At 45.1% G+C, this 22,421-nt stretch overlaps 1 protein-coding gene across 2 annotated transcripts in view; it reads right to left on the reverse strand.

The window, feature by feature from the left end:
* Positions 1 to 22,421, reverse strand: part of MEGF6 (multiple EGF like domains 6) — a 531,150-nt gene that overhangs the window by 111,219 nt on the left and 397,510 nt on the right. For both annotated transcript variants that reach the window (XM_077458226.1, XM_077458227.1), the window contains 2 exons: positions 12,297 to 12,422; positions 737 to 859 (listed from right to left, as the gene is read on the reverse strand). In XM_077458226.1, coding sequence (XP_077314352.1) covers positions 737 to 859; positions 12,297 to 12,422 — 249 coding nt within the window. The remainder of the gene's footprint in view (positions 1 to 736; positions 860 to 12,296; positions 12,423 to 22,421) is intronic.

Below are 22,421 nucleotides of genomic sequence, written 5' to 3' on the forward strand. Positions count from 1 at the left end.
CAGAAACCTTAAATTCAACGTAACCACTCATTGTTCCCACCAAATAGTACTCAGCAACAGCCCTGAAGAAGGGGGAGTCTATTCCCTCGAAACACGTTGGCTTGATGTACATGTTGCCATTTTTTAATAAACGTCTCCAAACCACCTTTTAGAAGTCACATTTCTCTGGACACTGGGCGCTCCTTTCTTTTTATATAAGTATACATAAAGAGAGGTCTAGGCCTCTTGTAGAGCTTAAGCCCAAGGTCCAATGGGACCTACACGTTCATGGACTTAAAGACTAACACAGTCACTTAGGTGCTACAAGGATCCTGAACTTAAGCAGTATCGTTACTTTAGAAACATTTCAATACCAACTCCAGCCAATCTTTTTTATTGAAAGCACAGTGGGTGAAGGTTAGGTTCTTAGTACCAAATGTGCCACTCTTTGGGGAGATTTGTGCCCTACTGTCTCGGTGACAACTGCCCCCCCCCCCACCCCCATTTCTCCTCTTGGTGTCACAAGCAAAGGAAGCGAGTGACCATCTTTGGAACCAGGAGAAGCTATAAGGAGACAGGTTGTCAGCAGAACCTCCTGTCCTGACACAGATGGCAATAACAACCTCCAAGGGACTCTAACCCTACCCCATCCTATCCAAAGTGAAAATAAGTTTTCGTTAGTTGATATTTTTGTTTATTCAATTTAAACAGAACTGACACTTTAAACTTTATCACACATCCAGCTTGCATGACGTACCTTCACACATCTTGCCATCAGCTGCCAATGCATATCCGGGGTGACAGGAACATCTGACGACTCCTCCATCATTGTTACATTGATGCATGCATCCCCCGTTGCGCGAAGAACATGGATTGGTTACTGGTGACACAGATGGAACCGATTAAAGTGGAATTTGTACAAACATCCTTTAGAACATTATACTACGCTGTGGTCGGAGCAAAGGAAACGCATGTTGAAAATAATTAGACATAACAGTAAATGAGGCCAAAAATGTGCTACTAACAGCAGTCACAAGATAGGAAAAATCACCAGTGTTTTCACTTCATGATAAATCGTGTTTCCGAACAATAATGAAGGATATGTGAAATAGGAATGTTAATGGCAGACAGAAAAAAAAAGGGGCATGTCTTAAAGCAGAAGTCCACTTATTATAAAAATGGTTTACTGGTAGAACAGATCAAGTAGGTCATTTGCAGCAAAGATAACCTTTGCTCAGAAATATATAGCTTACTATAGATATGAACATTTGAGTCTACAGGGTGGTATCCTATAGGTGGCTGGCCCTTCCCATCCTCACTGTAGTCATCCAGCGATTACCCTAAAGCAGGGGTAGGGAACCTATGGCTCGCGAGCCAGATGTGGCTCTTTTGATGGCTGCATCTGACTCTCACCTCTCAATCCGCGGATTGGGAGGTGTGCCGATCCGTGGATTGAGCCCATAGGAAAGGCCGCAGCTTCGGCCTAGCTCCGGATCTGCGGCCATCTTGGTACACCCGGCAGCAGCCTAGGTGAGCGGGGCGCTGACGTCATCATCACCCGCCTCAACTGCTTATGGATCTGCCTGCCTGTGTAGTGGTAAGCAAGCAGACAAACGTAGGGGAGATGTGGGTATTACAGTGGGGGAAATGACGTGGATATTACAGTTATATTTGAAATTAGTCAATTAATCGATTAAAGAAAAAAAAAATTAGTTTTAAACATATTGTATGGCTCTCGCGGAATTACATTTTAAAATATATGGCGTTCATAGCTCTCTCAGCCAAAAAGGTTCCCTACCCCTGCCCTAAAGCAAATCTGAGAAAAATAATGGGGCTGCCAATGCTGAACCCTTTTTAGGAGAATACTAGTTGGCTAGCTGTCAAGCTGGTCCAACGGCTTCAATACTTTCCAAGTCGGTTATTTAGAAATAGCAGAAGACCTGACATGAAAGCTAGGCAACCTTCCCTTTGTTTAAACGGAAAGCTCAGCAATGGCCTTCATATCCATTACATACAGGTTGCCTCTAAAATAAAAGAATTACAGAGCTTCCATTTTCCTTTGATCTCCAAAATACATTCAAAGGTCAACGTTAGGATATCTCATTTCAATTCTCTGTTCAAAGCAAGATGCAAGCTTTCCATGGGTTTACCCTTGAGGAGGTTTGCCACTTTTAGGATGAAAGTGAAATACCTGTCTACATGCCCCCTGTTTCTAATTAGTTGGTTGGGTCTCCAAGCTAGGCTGATAACAATCATAGCGACATGCGCCACAGGTTTCCCATGTGGGAATGAGACACATAGGCTCCATCCAATCTTGGAAATCCACTGAAGAGCTATTATCTGTAAGGCCAAGTAACTCCAGGCATTGGTAGCCCTGGAGAGGTTTGACCACACAGTTAAAATGGATACTTGCCACTTCTTCTGGTTGTGCAAAATTGGTTTCACCATTGCATGACAAATTTGGTGCCATGCCGTTTATCATTCAAATACTTGCCTAATGCCGCGTAACACACAACCAGACTTTCCGGCAGAAAAGATCAGACGGAATCATTTCATCGGATATTCCGATCATGTGTGGGCTTCAGCTGACTTTTTTTTTTCAAAAATTTTGACGGACCCAGAAATAGAACATGTTTTAAATCTTTCAGACGTAATCAATTCCTATCGGGAAAACCATTTGTGTGAATGCTAGTCTGACGGACCAAATACGACGCAAGGGCAGCTATTGGCTACTGGCTATTGAACTTCCTTTTCTAGTCCCGTTGTACGTGTGATCGTGTGTAGGCAAGTCCGTTTGGTCAGAACTCCGTCGGAAACTCTGTAGGAAAGTCCGGTCGCGTGTATGCGGCATTACTCTTGACCTAACTCTTAAAGCTAAACCTTAATCTGAACCTACCTTAAATCCACTTTGTGTTACTACTTTTTCTTTGTCCCTGTCTGATTTAGTTTCACTTTGTAACTGGATATCCCCAATTTTATGTCTAATGCCCCGTACACACGGTCAGATTTTCCGACCACAAATAGTTACATAGTCAGTAAGCCCTTGTACACACAGTTGGAGATTCCGTCGGAATGTTTCCTATCGGACCGTTTTGTCGGATATTCCATTATTCTGAATGAACATTATATATACAAAATAAATGCAGCGCTAGTAAATTAGTGATCGGACTAACAAGTGATGTAAAAACAAAACCAGGGTTCCACTGAAGAAAATCCAAGAGATAAGAAAACGAAGGCAGAGTCCCATTAAGATTCAAGTCCATATATCACTGTAACAGTGTCCATTGTTTGATATATGGACTTGAATCTTAATGGGACTCTGCCTTCGTTTTCTTATCACTTGGATTTTTTTCAATGGAACTCTGGTTTAGTTTTTACATCACTTGTTAGTCTAATCAATAATTTACTAGCGCTGCATTTATTTTGTATGTTTTACTGGTTTTGAAGTTTTTTTGTATAAGCCCTTGTACACACGGTCGGAGATTCCTACGGAATGTGTCCTATCAGACCGTTTTGTCGGATATTCCGACTGTGTGTGGTCTGCATCGGACTGTTTCCGTCGAATATCCGACGGACCAAGTTTTCCAACTTGCCGGTAAAATTTTCCGACAAAATGCTCCTATCGGACATACTCCGACGGACAAAGTGCCACACATGCTCAGATCAAATTCCTAGACCAAAGCTATTGGCTACTAGCCTGAACGTAGTCCCGTCGTAACGAAATAATGTCATCACGTTCTGAACGATCGGATTTTCCGACAACTTTGTCCGACCGTGTGTATGCAACATCACTTCCGGACCTCTTCCGGAATGAATCCATCGGAATTACTCAGACGGATTTGGTTGTTGGAATCTCCGACTGTGTGTATAAGGGCTAAGATTGAATAAAGACACCAGTCTTTATACCAGTTGAACACCAGTTCAACCTGAGTGAGTGTCTACAATTGTCCCTATCCCTGTACATTGCACACTCACATTGGTCCATACCCTCAAGGAGACCACAATCCAAGGTCCCCATTCACATACTAGGGCCAATTGGGACAGAAGCCAATTAACCTACCTGCATGTCTTTGGAGTGTGGGAGGAAACCGGAGTACCCGGAAAAAACCCACGCAGGCACAGGGAGAACATGCAAACTCCAGGCACGTAGTGTCGTGGTTGGGATTCGAACTAGCGACCCCTTTTACTGCTAGGCGAGAGTGCTACCCACTACACCACTGTGCCGCCCTACACCACTGTGCCGCCCATGTTGGATGCGAGCTTGTTGGCTCCGAACATTTGTTGTCAGACTTTCCGCCAACAAATGTTAGCTAGCAGGTTCTAAAACTTTCCGATCGTGTGTACACAAGCCCGAAGCACAAAAGTTCACGCATGCTTGGAATCAAGCAGAAGGAGCTGCACCGGCTATTGAACTTCCTTTTTCTCGGCTCATCGTACATCTTGTACATCACCGCGTTCCCACGTTCGTAAATTGTTGGCCAACATTTGTGTGACCGTGTGTATGCAAGACAAGTAGGAGACAACATCCTTCGAACAAAACTCCACGGTTTTGTTCGTTGGTCCGATCGTTTGTACGGGGCATAAAATTCACCAACTGCTATCATCCCTCGCCATCCAACAAGACTACCTCTGTCGCTAAACAAGGCCACTCTCATCGGACAGTGGAACGTCAATTTACCAGCTTAGCCATAAAGTCAGGGAAAGGCCTCTAACCAAGTGAAACTAGGTCAGAAAGGGGCACAGGAGAGTCTTTATTTTCCTGTATTAGGATTTTCTGGAGATGTCCTTTGTTTCTGGTCCCAGTGTCACCTGGAGGGGAAAGTGGGGGAAAATATCAAATAGGGACCAAGACAGAAATTTAAAAGGTATTGGACGCTACCCTTCCCCTGCTCTACAAAAATAAATACATAAAAAAATATATATTTACATATATTTTTGATGTTTATCTGTGTCCCTTTTGGGGTTCCTGCTTGTTTGAAAACGTTGATGTCACCATGACCAGAATCTCCCCATAGAGTGCAGAATAAGATGTAGCACCCTCCTAGAAAGGCTGCTAGGAAGTTTAGGTAAATTTAGTAGTTTTGGCTCAACCCCCCCCCCCCCCTCCCCCGCGCCTTCTGGAGGATTCTAGAATGTAGTGGGCTGGAAAAAGGAAATCAACCACCTGAATATTTATGCTGTCTCAGCTAATCTCTACGGGAGGGTGCCCAGTATGTGGCTAGAGAGTACATAAATAGTCTGGGGCCTAAGGCAGCACTGTTCTTGTCCAGGAGGAGAAGTACCCAACCTGAAGGGCTTACAGGAGTCTATCAAGGTCCCAGCTAGGCTAGAGCTGGGGTCTGTTTGCTGAAACTTGCTGGAACTGATTAAGGGATTTCACAGAGGACCTGGTCTGGAGAGAGAAATGCCTGGCTGATATTGAAAGGAGGCAAGAATCCAGAGACATGGCGAGTACAGACCTGAGTGTAGGATCCTAGTGACCGTGTGCTGCTACTATCCCTTGTGCATTAGTGCCAGAGTTTGCTTAACCCCTTGGCGCTGGCCGCTCGTAAATATGCTGCCTTTCCGTCCTAGGGCCTTAGCGCCTGAAAGGCCACATATTTGCATGAATTGCAGTCAATACTGCTGTGCCGAGAACGTGCCGCCCTGCGTGCTCCCGGCACAGTTACCTGCGCCTAACCGAAAGCTTGTGATCGGGGTTTTCGGATCACATCACTGCTGCGACCGCCAATCGTGGCGGTCAAGTGAACCTCTTGGCATCCTAAACCTCTTAAAGGGACAGTTCCTATAGTGTCTCAGGAGTTGCTTATTCCCTTAGTTGCTACTAGAAGGACTGAACTGAGAAGCTTTGCCTCAGTTACCCTCTTTTCCCGATTATAAGACCTAGTGTGATTGTCGGTGATGGCTGCAATATAAGCCCTACCCCCATATAAGCCCTACCCTGTTTCCCTGAAAATAAGCCCTACCCTGTTTCCCCTAAAATAAGCCCTACCCTAAAAATAAGACCTACAAGGACTTTAACTAGGGCTTGTTTGGGGGGTAGGGCTTATATTGCAGCCATCACCGACAATCACGCTAGTTCTTATTTTCGGGGAAACAGGGTAAGAGTGTCCTTATATTAATGTAGAGTTTTTAGTTTTTTTGGAGTACCCCACAGCTCCCTGCACCCCATCCAAGTTCAATTTGCAAAAAAGCTTAAAAAAGTTAAACCCCTAGGCCAGTGATGGCGAACCTTGGCACCCCAGATGTTTTGGAACTGCAATTCCTATGATGCTCTGGCACTCTGCAGTGTTGTTGAGCAAGGTTCGCCATCACTGACATAGGCTGTCCATTAGACATGTGCATTCGTTTTCGTCCGAATGCATTTTCGTCCGAATTTCAGCTATTTTCGTTTTCGTTTTGACAAACGATAACGAAAGCACAAAATCCGAAAAACGAAAGATCCGACATAAATAAATGCTTTATTTTCGTTTTCGTTGTTACAACAGTTCGATATAAAATAGGAGATTCGACATGACTCTGACAATAACAATCTGTCTATAGAACCTGTGGTCGAATGTGCCTAACCTTACCTCTATTAGTCCAAGATTATATAGAGAAAATATTCGACAGAGAAAAGATTTGACGGAGAGAAAAGATTCTGCAAGTCTACTGTCTACTGTCCTAAAAAGTGTTTGGGGACCCGGGTCCTGCCCCAGGGGACATGTATCAATGCAAAAAAAAGTTTTAAAAACGGCCGTTTTTTCGGGAGCAGTGATTTTAATAATGATTAAAGTGAAACAATAAAAGTGTAATATTCCTTAAAATTTCGTAGGGGGGGGTTGTCTATAGTATGCCTGTGAAGGGGCTCATGTTTCTGGGGCTTAGAATTGTCGCTGCACAAAGTGTCATTTATGCAGGAAAAAAAGTCCTTTAAAATCACTCGCAGCTATAATGAATTGTCGGCTCCCGTAATACAGAGAACACTCATTGAAAGTCATTGATAAAAAAATAAATAAATAAATAAAAAAAAAAGCGTGGGGGTCCCCCAAATTCAATTACCAGGCCCTTCAGGTCTGGTATGGATATTAAGGGGAACCCTGCCTCAAATTTAAGAAAAAATTTGACGTGGGGTTCCCCCTAAATATCCATAACCAGACCCTTCAGGTCTGGTATGGATATTAAGGGGAACCCCGCGTCAAATTTAAAAAAAAATTGACATGGGGTTCCCCCTAAAAATCCATACCAGACCCTTTATCCGAGCACGCAACCTGGCAGGCCGCAGGAAAAGAGGGGGGGACGAGAGAGCGCCCCCCCCTCCCTCCTGAACCGTACCAGGCCACATGCCCTCAACATTGGGAGGATGCTTTGGGGGTCTGTGACCCCTCAAAGCACCTTGTCCCCATGTTGATGAGGACAAGGGCCTCATCTCCACAACCCTGGCCGGTGGTTGTGGAGGTCTGCGGGCGGGGGGCTTATCAGAATCTGGAAGCCCCCTTTAACAAGGGGACCCCCAGATCCCGGCCCCCCCCCTGTTTGAAATGGTAAGGGGGTACAAAAGTACCCCTACCATTTCACAAAGAAAGTGTAAAAAAAATGGTTAAATAAAACAAACACACTTTTGAAAAATTCCTTTATTAAAAATAAAAAAATAAAAAAAAAGATTCCAGCGGCGGTAATCCACTCTTGCTATCCAGCGACGGACGGTCATCTCTCCAGCGATGTCTCATCTCTCCAGCGCAGCGAATCCTTCGTTCTTCTGTCTCCGCAGAGGAGACAATGCAAGGATTCCGGCTGCCTGACGTTTCTTATATACGGAGGGCGGGGCCACCCGTCACCTGACCCCGCCCCCCTCTGACGCAAGGGGAAACCCGGGGTTCCCTGTGACGTATGGGTGACCCCGCACCCCTCTGATGTAACACAGGCAGGTTTGCGTTACATGAGAGGGGGGCGGGGTCACCCATACGTCACGGGGAACCCCGGGTTTCCCCTTGCGTCAGAGGGGGGCGGGGTCAGGTGACGGGTGGCCCCGCCCACCCTATATAAGAAACGTCAGGCAGCCGGAATCCTTGCATTGTCTCCTCCACGGAGACAGAAGAACGAAGGATTCGCTGCGCTGGAGAGATGAGACATCGCTGGAGAGATGACCGTCCGTCGCTGGATAGCAAGAGTGGATTACCGCCGCTGGAATCTTTTTTTTATTTTTTTATTTTTAATAAAGGAATTTTTCAAAAGTGTGTTTGTTTTATTTAACCATTTTTTACACTTTCTTTGTGAAATGGTAGGGGTACTTTTGTACCCCCTTACCATTTCAAACAGGGGGGGCCGGGATCTGGGGGTCCCCTTGTTAAAGGGGGCTTCCAGATTCTGATAAGCCCCCCGCCCGCAGACCTCCACAACCACCGGCCAGGGTTGTGGAGATGAGGCCCTTGTCCTCATCAACATGGGGACATGGTGCTTTGAGGGGTCACAGACCCCCAAAGCATCCTCCCAATGTTGAGGGCATGTGGCCTGGTACGGTTCAGGAGGGAGGGGGGGCCGCTCTCTCGTCCCCCCCTCTTTTCCTGCGGCCTGCCAGGTTGCGTGCTCGGATAAAGGGTCTGGTATGGATTTTTAGGGGGAACCCCACGTCAATTTTTTTTTAAATTTGACGCGGGGTTCCCCTTAATATCCATACCAGACCTGAAGGGTCTGGTTATGGATATTTAGGGGGAACCCCACGTCAAATTTTTTCTTAAATTTGAGGCAGGGTTCCCCTTAATATCCATACCAGACCTGAAGGGCCTGGTAATTGAATTTGGGGGACCCCCACGCTTTTTATTTATTTATTTATTTATTTTTTTATCAATGACTTTCAATGAGTGTTCTCTGTATTACGGGAGCCGACAATTCATTATAGCTGCGAGTGATTTTAAAGGACTTTTTTTCCTGCATAAATGACACTTTGTGCAGCGACAATTCTAAGCCCCAGAAACATGAGCCCCTTCACAGGCATACTATAGACAACCCCCCCCTACGAAATTTAAAGGAATATTACACTTTTATTGTTTCACTTTAATCATTATTAAAATCACTGCTCCCGAAAAAACGGCCGTTTTTAAAACTTTTTTTTGCATTGATACATGTCCCCTGGGGCAGGACCCGGGTCCCCAAACACTTTTTAGGACAGTAACTTGCAAATTAGCCTTTAAAATTAGCACTTTAGATTTTGAACGTTGGAGTCCCATAGACTTTAATAGGGTTCTAAAGTATGCTATATAGTTAGCTCCGTCGAATCTTCTTTATACATTCGACAGACACCATAAGCCTTCAAAGACAAATTCGACCGTAATTCATGTGGATTTTCGGACGAATGCAATTTTTGAACGAAAAACGAAATAAATAAAAACGAATTTCGGGAGTAACTAAATAAATTAAGTTTTCGGACGAAATGAAATTCCGAAACGAAATATTTTACTCTGCACATGTCTACTGTCCATTGAGCCAGAAGAGTGGCTGGCTGCCCCTGAAATAACCTGCTCTTTAGGGTTGGAAATCGTGCTTGACTGACTCAATCATTATTAGGTCAATGGGTAAGTGATGATGGGGGCGTGTTGGAAGAGCTCACTTCCAATAATTTACGCCCAATTTAAAAAGAAGATGGCAGTGAGCCATTTTTGGGGGGCTTGGGTTGCTACCTTTGGGTACGGCCTCAAGGTCGTTTCTGCATGTACTTGTAAAGGTAGGTAAAAAAAGGAGCGCCTGATCCAATGAATGCAAGTTGGAATTCATAATCGTTTTATTAAAAGTAGCAACAAGTGATCAAGCCAACGAGTTTCGGGGAGGAAACTCCCCCTTCCTCAGGGCTGTTACTGCATGATAATAACGAATGGGAAAGGATCCCAAACAGGATTGTCTGTAACAACAAGATCGTAAAGATAAATGTCTGCTGTGTTTACAGAGGCAATCCCCGTTTGGGATCCTTCCCCATTCATTATTAAGCATGCAACAACAGCCCTGAGGAAGGGGGGGAGTCTTTGTTCCCCCCGAAACTCGTTGGCTTGAACACTTGTTGCTACTTTCAATAAACGATTACAAATTCACCTTTTAACTTGCATTCACTGGATATCGGGTGCTCCTTCTGCACTAATCTGGGAAAAGAGTCTGAGATAAATCAGCAAGCCCTTCTCGGAGGGGAGCACTACACAGTAAAAACAGCCAAACGATCCAACCCTACCCCACTCCATCCAAAAACAAACTAAAAATGATAAAAAAATTCTCTAAAAATATACAAACTTTTAAAAATTTGAAATAAAGTTTGATTTTTAATTCATGCTTAACCTCCCCCCCCCCCCCCGAAACTTAATCCCAAAAGGGGAACAGCAGCAAGATGTAGGGGGGGGGGGTTCTTTGTTCATTCTGAAAGAGGAAACCCTCCAAGTCTTTTCATTTGTATACTATGAAGATGCCTAAAAGCCCAAGTTTCCAATCTTGCAGGCAAATCTCAACTGGTAAGATAAACAAAAACCTTTTCAATTTAGTGCGAAGGTTCTCGTCAATTTATCGTTCTGCTGGAAACGTCATTGTGGATGATGTAGTAGATGTGCAGCACATCCATTTAGCAGGACGGCGCTGTGCGTAGACACAGGGGGTAGAATCTGGGGAACATCTGTGTTATGCCTCTGGCACCTTGACCGTCTTCTAAAAAATGTCAGTAATGCGTCTGTTTATAGGTAGAATAGCGCAACCGTGACCATGCTGCCTCCCCGCAAGGCTTCCTTTGGGAAAAGCACGGCAGTCCAGATAGGGTAACAAAAAAAAAAAATTGGAGCAAGAACGGTCACTTTAGGAGCAGACCTGGCAGTGTACATAGTAGAGTAACCGAGACCTGTATCCACTCTTTCTCAAACCTAGTAGGACTGATCAAACTCCTCTAGTAGACTATGCATTAAGGGGGTCTATTAAAAAAAAAAAAAAGTCATGAATAATTGCCGCAATGTGTCTAATATGTTTATTTCCTATGACCATCAGCTCCATCTAGTGGCCATAATGCAGTTTTTTTCCTGAGCTACCTCAATCAGGTAAATACTGCATAATGGGCACTAGATGGAGCTGAAAATCATATGAAAAAAAAAAAAAAAAAAGAGTTAGGCAATTGCATGGCTGTTTGAGGCATTCACACAGCAATTCTTTTTAGACTTCAAAGAGAGCGTATAATACATTTCATATATCTTATTTATTTGGCCTAATAAATGTAAATCCTAAAAATATTTTCTGCTTTTTTGTTATTTTTGAAAAGGTTAAAGTGGGAGTAAACCCAGTTTCAAAAAACAGTTACATTCCCGGCATGCAGGAAATGTTAACTTTCACATTGGTTGTGCTCTCAACCAAACTTTCAAACCATCCAATGGCTGGTTTCATAACTGATCACATGTGCAGCATTATGGCAGTTTAAGAATCATTAGAGGCCAAGATGGCAGCTGTACACCTGCTGTGCCCATTATGAGGGGTTCCCACCATCCCTGTGCTGAGTTCCCAGGTCTGTACACCTGCTGTGTCCATTATGAGGGGTTCCCACCATTCCTGTGCCGAGTTCCCGGGTCTGTACACCCGCTGTGCCCATTATGAGAGGTTTCCACCATCCCTGTGCTGAAGTCCCAGGTCTGTACACCTGCTGTGTCCATTATGAGGGGTTCCCACCATCCCTGTGCCGAGTTCCCGGGTCTGTACACCTGCTGTGCCCATTATGAGAGGTTCCCACCATCCCTGTGCTGAGTTCCCGGGTCTGTACACCCTCTGTGCCCATTATGAGGGGTTCCCACCATCCCTGTGGTGTGCTGACTTCCTCTGATTGGTGAACAAAACACCAGTCACAATTCTGTTAATTTGGATCCGAAATTCTGAAATTTCGTCTAAAATTCACAAGCATAAAAATTCCTCATAGGGTTTCCACCATTCCTGTGCTGTGCTGACTTCCTGGGGTTTTAACTTTTAGGTTTGTCAACTTTTCGTAACAATTACGAATTTTCCTTTATGAATTTGGATCCGAAATTCGTAAAACAAAATTTGGTATTTCGTACAGAATTCGTACGCATAAAAATTTGTTATTTCGGATTCGAACGAAATTCCAGAAATTCGTGCGAATTTTCGATTTGCGTGAAATGAATCGCACATGTCTAGTTACAATCCCGGTCTTCAATGGTGAGCATGGTCATCAGCTCAACCCTACGATGACCACAACACCTGAGCAGGTCGAGTCTCCAAAATGGGCAGATGGAGAAAAATGATACCAACTGATGTAGTGCACCACAAATAATACATTTTTGTCTTTTCATGAATACAGGAATAGCTTCACTTACATTCGCAGTGCTTCCCGTCTTCTTTCAGCCGGTAGTTGTTCCGACAGCGGCACTGGTAATGAGCCACGGTGATCTGCGCGCAGTCGTGTTCACAGCCGCCGTTTCCGACAGAGCAGGAGTACACCGCTAGATGGCAAAATCAAAAAGGAGAATAAATATACGGCAGGGTGACGGTGGAGATTATCTAACCGCGACCTTATGCTTTCAGATAACAAAATGTTACAGAAAATAGTTTTCACATTTCGAAATTTGTGACTGTAAAAAAAAAAATAACAAAAAAATCTGCTTTCAACGATCCGAATCCAACAAGCCGAAATCCGACTTCTTGCTGTTTGTCGATGAAGATTTGACTTCTAACGGGCTTTTGTATCACCTAATAGAATAAGCCGTCAAACTCACACCAACACCAAAAAAATAAAAAAAAATTGCCCGCTTTCCCGCGGATAAAATTATAGAGAGCATTCTGTGCTCACACTGCTTCATAAGCCCTGTACACACTATCAGATTATCTGCTGAGTTTTTCCTTCAGATTTACCAAAACCATATAATATGAGGACAAACCTTAGGAGTTTCAATGTGTATGCAATCAGGCAGGCCCTTCTACTACATGGTTTTGGTAAATCTGAAGGAAAAACTCAGCAGATAATCTGATAGTGTGTATGGGGCTATAGAAGCACCGGTAAATCTAAAGGACAGGAGAGAAAGTCAGTTATTGGGTAAGCTGCAATGATGGGGGAAGGATCATTTAAAGGACGAAAGTAAAAAAAATTAAATAAAAATAAAATATTAAAAGGGAATGCAAGGAGATTTTCTTTAGTTAGGACTTAGAATATCATAAAAAAAAGTTCCCGACAGGCAAATATATACAGTACTGTGCAAAGGTTTAGGCAGGTGTGAGGAAATGCTTTAAAGCGGAGCTCCACCCCAAAATGGAACTTCCGCTCATTGGAACCCTCCCCCCCCTCCGGCGCCACAATTGTCACCTTTCAGGGGGAAGGGGGGTGGAGATACCTGTATAGTACAGGTATTTGCACCCACTTCCGGCATAGATACCTGCAGAATCTGCGGATATTTACGCCACTTCCTGCGGCCCCCCCCCGCTGTCTGCTGGGAAACACACGGAGCTCAGAGACAGCGGGGACCATCCTTATTGCGCAGCGCGACTCGCGCATGCGCAGTAGGGAAACGGGAAGTGAAGCCGCAAGGCTCCACTTCCTGATTCCCATACCCAAGATGGCGGTGGCAGCACCCGAGAGACGATCGAGAGATCGGCTTCGGGTGCTGACATCGCGGGCGCACTGGGCGGGTAAGTGTCCTTATTTTAAAAGTCAGCAGCTGCAGTATTTGTAGCTGCTGACTTAAAAAAAAAAAAAAAACGGCGGACTCCCGCTTTAACCACTTACCCACTGGGCACTTAAAGAGGAAGTAAACTCTCCCACTCTGATGCTTCTCTTCATTTAGTCCATTATAATAAGTCATTATCAGACTATAGCCACTGTAATCCAGTCCAAATCACATATTACTTACTGTTTAAAGAAACTTTAAAAACTTGTTTCCAGGGGTTAGGCAGCGCCATCTTAAGTATTGTTTTCTGAGTCCACAGTGGAGTGTATATCCGCCCTTACATTGAGCACTTCCTGTACTGTTAACCAAGCCTCCTTCTCAATCCAATGTTTCTATGGCAACCCTGCTTCCCTGTTCATAGCTGACTTGTTTTATTTCATAGTATTTACTTGTGCGGATGTCTAATGTTTCCCTTTGTCAGTCTTATCAGCTTCAGCTGATAAGACTGCAGTAATGACCAAGTTTACACTGCATGTCGTGTCACATGGGCACATGGTGTGTAGGAGGAAGCTCTGAATGATTCTGAAGTCTCCTGGGAGTTCAGTGTTGTGCCGTAGGAAGTCCTGATAACAGATAGATAAGCACATAGAGAGTGTGCCATAAATCAGGGGAGATCTGGGCATGCTCAGTTACTTCATTCTACAGAACAAAAAGGATTACAACAATACTAAACAAGTAAGGAGATATCTACAAGCAGTGTTGATTAAGTTTTTTTATGCTGATTTACATGGGAGAAAGTTGTGGGGGAGGGTTTACAACCACTTTAAAGTGGTTGTAAACCCTTACAACACACTTTCACCTACAGGTAAGCCTAGATTAAGACTGACCTGTAGGTGCTGTAAATATCTCCTAAACCTACATATATACATATATGATTTACTAAAACTGGTGCACTCAGAATGCGGTGCAGCTGCGCATAGTAGCCAATCCGCTTCCAACTCCAGCTTGTTCAATGAAGCTTTGGCAATAAAACCTGGAAGCTGATTGGTTTCTATGCAAAGCTGCATCGGATTTTGCACGCTCCAGTTTTAGTAAATAACCCCCCCCCCCCCCATAATCTCCTTTCACCATGGAAAACAGTGTATCCCTTTTACTATTGCAAAATTCAATGAGACATCAGTGCTCCCTTCTTAAAGGGCTTAGTACCAGGGGCGGAGTGGCCATTCGGTCACTCGGGCACTGCCCGAGGGCCTCATACCACAAAGGGGCCCCATCAGGGTTGCCAGCCTCGATAAAATCAGGGACAGTATGTAAAAATGTGTGTTTTTAAAAAAAATCCCAAGATTATAGCTGTGCTGCCTCTCCAGTACCTATTCAGTGTGTGTATGTGTATTCTGTATGTGTATACTTTTTGTGAATATTGTGTGTCTGTGTATACTGTATGTGTGTGTGTATACTGTATGTGTGTGTGTGTATACTGTGTGGCCCCATAATCTATTGCCTGGGGGCCCCATAATCTCCTATTGCCCGGGCCCCCCCATAATCTCCTATTGCCCAGGGGCCCCATAATCTTCTCCTATTGCCCGGGAGGCCCCATGAGTTGTCGGTCCGCCCCTGCTTAGTACAAGGCTTCAATCAGACAAAGGGGGCTGCAAAGCAAGCAGCTTCCTTAGGTACACCACAGTGCTCTGGCTATCCTTTGTCAAGTATTAAATCTTGAAAAAAAAAAATATTATGTGTAGATCAGAAATGCAAATTTAAGAACGATTTAAAAACTGATAAAAAATAAATAAAAAAAACTTAAATAAAAAAGACCGAAAGCATTATAATTTCCTTTGAACGACTGTTTATTTTAAATGATGAGATTTCTTCAATTCTATCTACATCCACACAAAAATCTTGCCCCATGCAGAGCTCACTACATGTGAAGGACTGGAGGGAAATTCGAACTGGCCTGGAAAAAAACAAAAAAAAGACAATGGCAGTGCACGCCGCAGGAAAACGTGACGCAATCTGGACACACTTTCAAGTCCCCACTGAACGGATCGCAGTGTTTTATTATCTCCTGTACAAACAGGCATTTGACAGGCTTCCCGCGGGCATCTGTGCCAATGAGGTTTCAGTTAATATTGTTGTTACGATTGCAAATGTTAGTTTTACCGATTACCACAAATCTAAGGCAGGCTTGAGAAGCGCCGATTTGTGGCAAAACCATACCAGCGGGATTCTCATATCTAAACGAATAACCCCATGTAACCCCACACCCGCCAATCAAAGCAACACGGTCAGGAACACAAACCCCACCAGATTCCTCTGGATAGTAGACAGGGTTGGGATAATCATGGAGGACATAGGACAGTTCAGTGCTGCTTAAAGGAAAATTCCACTTTCACTAAATAAAATGGATACAATATACAAAGATCAGCCATAACATGACCACCCAACACAACATTATGACCACCCACCTAATATTGAGTAGGTCCACTTTCGCTGCCAAAATAGCCTTGAGCAAACAAGGCTTGGACTCCAAAGTAACATCCACATGAATGGCTAGACTCAAGGTTTCCCAGCACAACTTTGCTCAAAGCATCACACTGCCTCCGCCAGCTTGCCCTCTTCCCATACTGCATCCTGGTGCCACCTCTTCCCTAGGTAAGTGGTGCACACACACCTGAGCATCCTCATGATGTAAAGGAAAATGTGATTTGTCAGACCAGGTCGCCTTCTTCCATTGCTCCGTGGTCCAGTTTTGATGCTCATGGACTGTACTCATTGTAGGCGCTTTACATTATGACCACCCAATTTAACACTATGACCACCCACCCGAGTAGGTCCCAATGAAGCATGGACTCCATGCCCTGACCCATTGAAGATAGCCCTGACCCATTGAAGATAGCCTTGACCCATTGAAGCACGGACTCCAAAGTAACACCCACATGAATAGCTGGACCTAAGGTATCCCAGCAGAACATTGCCCATAGCATCACGCTGCCTCCACCGGCTTGCCTTCTTCCCATAATGCATCCTGGTGCCGTCTCTTCCCCAGGTAAATGATACACAGACACCTGGACATCCACATGATCCAAAATGTGGTTTATCAGACCAGACCACCTTCTTCCATTGCTCAGAGTTCCAGTTCTGATTTTCCCATGCCCATTGTAAGAGCTTTTGGCTGTGGTCAGCATGGGCACCCAGACCCGTCTGCGGCTGCACAGCCCCATTCACAACCAGTGATGTAAGTAACGGAGTTCAAATAAACGGAGTTACGTGACACAGTTACTTTAGAGGGTAACGAGTAATCTAACTGATTACTCTTCCCCTCATGGTAACTCAGCTCCCATTACTTGGGCGGCATTACATCTACCGCCCGGGAGGCCCGCCGTGGCCACGCTGCCTGGCCGTTCGTTCCGCCGCGGGGAGGGGGGCTTTTACCCGCTGAGCTGAGAAGAGGCTAAGACTCAGAGAGACTGTCTGGACCGCCCCATCCCCCCCCCCCGCCTATCCAGAGAGAGAATGTAGGGAGGCGGGGCGGACACCGAAAAATGAAGTCAGCTGACCAGCTGACACCAATCGAGTGAAAGGGGGGGTCTCTCTCCCCATGAGGAAAGGCATCCCTGGAGGCATTGAATGAATGAATGAATGAAATACTTGTATAGCGCACAATGCGAACTGAATCGCCTCTAGGTGCTGTGGCGAGCTTTGATCATCTGCTAAAAGAGGAAGGTCTTGAGTTTTTTCCTAAAAGCCAGGTGATTTTCTTCCAGGCGGATGTTGATTGGTAGAGCATTCCATAGCCGAGGCCCTTGGGCAGCGAATCTCCGATCTCCCTTGGATTTATACCGGGCTTTGGGCACGAGGAGGAGGTTTTTGTTGGCTGATCGAAGACATCAGTCATTCAAGTAAGTGACTGATGATTCGAATTGCAGTCGATCCATACCAAGTCCTCCACCACCTCTGCTTCTTACTGATCCCATCCCTACCCACCCACCATCACTTCTACAACAGAGGTGATGGGGGGATAGGGTAGGGATGAGATCAGCGGTGGTGGGGGATGAGATCAGTAAGAGGCAGAGGTGGTGGTGGGAGAGGATGGCACCACCACTGCTGCCACAACCCCCCCCCCAAAGACCACGCTGCCTGCCACCCCCCCAGTACACCACCGCTGCCACCCCCCAAAGTACCACCGCTGCCACCCCCCAAGTACACCACCACTGCCACCCCCCAAGTACCACCGATGCCACCCCCTCAAGTACCACCACTGCCACCCCCTCAAGTACCACCGCTGCCACCCCCCTCAACATTTGGGTTCAAATAAATACCAAATGTTCTAAAATACTGTATATAGTGTTTTTATTCTTCAATCAGTTAATATAAACATCTTTGATATTAAAGATGTTATAGAACGTAATTACATTATAGAATATTTTTAAAAAGTCACAGTTACTTTGCGGAGTAACTAATTACTTTTCCAATGTAGTAATTGTGTTACAAACGCAATTACTTTTTGGGAGAAGTAATTTGTAACTTAAAGCGGGAGTCCGCCGTTTTTTGTTTTTTTTTAAAAGCCAGCAGCTACAAATACTGCAGCTGCTGACTTTCAAAATAATGACACTTACCCGCCCAGCGCGCCCGCGATGTCGGCACCCGAAGCCGATCTCTCGAACGTCTCTCGGGTGCTGCCGCCGCCATCTTGGGTATAGGAATCAGGAAGTGGAGCCTTGCGGCTTCATTTCCCGGTTCTCTACTGCGCATGCGCGAGTCGCGCTGCGCAATAAGGATGGTCCCCTCTGTCTCTGGGATCCGTGTGTTTCCCAGCAGGCAGCGGGGGACCTTCGGAAAGGGGCGTAGATTATGCGGAAAGGGGCGTACTTTCTGCAGATATCTATGCCTGAAGTGGGTGCAGATACTTGTACTGTACAGGTACTTGCACCCCCTCCCCCCTGAAAGGTGCCAATTGTGGCGCCGGAGGGGGGGAGGGTTCCAATGAGCGGAAGTTCCACTTTAGGGTGGACCTCCGCTTTAACTAATTACTTTTTTAAAGTAAGATGACCAACACAGTTCACAACAAGCTGTGATGCTCTGTGCATTCTGAGGCCGCGTACACACGAGAGGATTGTCTGGCCAACTAAGTCCGTCAGACAATCCGACAGACAGTCCGTCCTACTTTTGAATGAACGGACTTGACCACACACGATGAACAGACAGTCCGCTGAAAGCTTGCGCGATGACGTGTACAGCACGTACGACGGGACTAGAAATACGACGTCCAATACACTGCAATGCAACCTTCGGCCGTGTAAATCCTTTCTGAGCATGCGCCATACTTAGTCCGTCCAACTAGCCTACACACGAGCGGACTGTCCGCTGAAACCAAAGTTGGACAGACAATATTACGGAAATTCCGAAAGACTTAGTCCGCCAGACTGTCCGCTGAAAACGTCCGCTGAAGCCCACACACGAGCGGATTGTCCGCTGAAACACGTTTCAGCGGACTAAGTTGGACAGACAATCCTCTCGTGTGTACGTGGCCTGACACCTTTCTATCAGAAGCAGTATTCGCTTTTTCAGCAATTTTAGCTGCCCTAGCTCTTCTATTGGATCGAACTACACAGGCCACCCTTTGCTACCCACCTCTATTAATGAGCCTTGGCCGCCCCTGACCCTGTCGCCAGTTTTCCTTCCTTGGACCACTTTTGGTCTGTCCTGAACACCGCAGACTGGGAACATTCCACAAGAGCTGCAGTTTTGGAGTTGCTCTGACCCAGTCGTCCGGCCATTACAATTTGTCCCTTATCAAAGTCGCTCTAATCCTTACTCTTGCCCATTTTTTATGCTTACAACATGTCAACTTCAGGAACCGCATGTTCACTTGCTGCCTAATATATCCCACCCATGTTCAGATGCCATTGTAATGAATGTTATTCACTTTAACTATCAGTGTGAATAACGTTCTGGCTGATTGGTGTTTATAATTATAAAACAAACCATTTTCAAATTTAGAACCCATTCAGGGCAAAAATAATAACCACCCATGTCTTCTACCCACTCATTTATTTGGTAATGCAGGGCTGCATTCCAGACCTTCCACCAACCAGTCTTGTTGCCGGCCCTCGCCATGATGCCATCATGTCACCACTAGAGTTCCATGTACAGGTTTCCATGCCTGGTTATGTGAATATACAATCCCAATGCAAGCCATTGTGAAATGTAAAACCCATCTCTGGGCATAAATAACAACAACCATATCCGCTCATTAATTAACTGGTAATGCCACCAATCTTGTTCCCGGCCCTCACCATGATGCCCTCTTGTCACCACTATAGCTCCATGTTCAGATGCCCATGCCTGGTAATGTAGGCACCTCCACTGGGCCCATTTGAAGGTTCCTAATGCAGAACTCCAGGCACAGAGTTTTTGGTCATATCTGTTGGAAAGAAAAAGTGGATGGTAGCATGTTGTGATTTTTTTTAGAACGTGTGACAATACAACAGGTCATATTTTTTTCAGGGCACACCAATGCAGCACATCGGTGTAAACTGAAGCAATAGGATGAAAGGCAAATTGTCTTGTCTATATGCCCTTGGTATGGTGCTGGGCATCAAACCGATAGCAAGGTGTTGTCAATATTCAGGTGGGTGTTATAGGATATCCAGGGGTCTCAGACCTTTAAAAATGTTGTGTGAGAGCCTTTGCGTATGAAGGTGAGCTTCCCATGGACCATGGTCCCCAATAGTCTTTGCTGGACCTCACCAAAATTGTAAAACGATTGTCTCCAGACTTTGGCCAGCGTTTGCCGGGCTGCCAGGAACACAAACCCCACCAGATTCCTCTGGGTAGCAGAGGGGGTCGGATTCCATTCATGCAGCAGAGCGTCTACCATTCACATTTGGCCAATCACATGCAAGTATATATCTAAAAAAATCTAAAAAGACTCCTTCTGTGAAGCCTGTTGTTTATAGCGGAAGATTTCAAATGGTTGTCACAATATTCCAGCCATGCCACAAGCCTACAAGAGAACCGAAGGACACAAAATTACAACTCGCAACCGTGCTAAACCGTGAACGGATGGCGATCGCGTCTGATAATTCTACAATCAATAAACATGCAGCATTCCAGTCTAGAGCGGCTGATGGGAAGCAGGAGCTTATTCTGGGCAAAGCACGTTAAGAACTAAATATATTTCTCCTGGACGGGCGCCACGTTCCACTTGTTTACCCAATTTATATACCTCTTCTATCGTGGGGCCAACAAAATCTGCAGCCAGGCAATTTTCTGGAGTAAACCGGAGTCCGTAGTGATTGTTTATTTTACAGTAAAAAATAAAAAAATAAAAAATAAAACTTTGTTAGAGAAACATGCATGCTTCTCAAATTCTGCCTAAACAGCTAAGGTTTTCTAGGGACACTCCAGTTGGGACTGAAGTTAAAGTGGACCTATGATCAGATTTACAGTATGTTTTGCTGAGTAATGTGTTCATCATAACACGTCTAGGTATTTATTACCTCTGACAGAGATCACGGTACTCCCCCTGGCAATGCCTTTATCTGCTTTTCTGGTAGCCTGGACAGAAAAGGAGCCCTAATGCAAGTCACATGCAGCCACCCAAAGCACACTTTAGGTTCCTTCTAGGCAAAAATGGATTGCTATCCAGATGAGTTTATGTTGAGTTCACCATGCATGCTCAAGTGTATCCACCTTGTCCTAAACAGGGGCTACTAACTATGTCAATTTATTTTTTGGCTGGGCTGTAGTTAGCTCAGACTGATTGTAAAGTTTTTCACCTGGTTTTTCCCTAAGCTTAAGTTGGCTTGTGATTTCCTCACTGTCGCCAGTAGAAATCACTGGTATCGTTGGTCATAAAATGAGGTTTCACAAACAAAACTAAGAATATTTATATTTACTTCAGCCAATCCAGTAGGAGAATTATGCCCCCGACGCATGCTGGGGGTGGATATAAATATTTGGGCCAGGCCATATGCTCGCTCTCTTAGGCCTAGGGGGGTGCTGCTGGATGGAGCTCTGCTGTTAGGCCCAATAGTCTGTTTTGAGGACTCAACACCTGAAAAGAATATATAAAAAGAAATATGCGGCACTTATGTTGGCTGCTTCCTCTTATCTATTTCTTTCATCAGGATAATAGGCAAGTGGAGCGCACTAGTATTTTTGTTTATATTCTGTTTTGAGGACTAATGTGTGCTGAAGTTGTCCTAAAGGAAGCTGTGCCAAGGAGGAGTCCCAGGAAGAAGGCTGGTCTCTCAGAAGGGCCTGGTGGCACTCTTGGAGGAAGAACTTGGACTGAAACTTGGGAATGTCCTTACAATGTTGCCGGGTCGGCTTAAAGGTTCTGCCACTGTGAAACTGGACACTGATCTGGAGGTGTAGAGTCTTATGCCCCGTACACACGAGCGGATTTTCCGTCGGAAAAAAACTTTTCTGACGAAATTCTGCTCAAGCTCGACTTGCATACACACGGTCACACAAAAGTTCTCCGATCTTTCGACCGTCAAGAACGCGGTGACGTACAACACTACGATGACCCAAGAAAATGAAGTTCAATGCTTCAGAGCATGCGTCGGAATTTTGCCCTTCAGAATTGGTACAGGCGATCGGAATTTCCGATCTGAACTTTTGGGACAGGCCTTTTTCCGACCGAAAAATGAGAACCTGCTCTCAATCTTTTGCTGGTGGGAATTCCGCCAGCAAAAGTCCGATGGAGCGTACACACGGTCGGAATTTCCAACCAAAAGCTCACATCGGACATTTGCTGGCGGAATTTCCGATCGTGTGATCTGCTGTGGTATCTGGGACCTCTAACCCTCACTTCCTTAAAGTGGTTGTAAA

The sequence above is a fragment of the Lithobates pipiens genome, unplaced genomic scaffold (assembly GCF_037356315.1).
Source record: "Lithobates pipiens isolate NorthernLeopardFrog02 unplaced genomic scaffold, aLitPip1_a1.2 Scaffold_27, whole genome shotgun sequence".
NCBI lineage: Eukaryota > Metazoa > Chordata > Amphibia > Anura > Ranidae > Lithobates > Lithobates pipiens.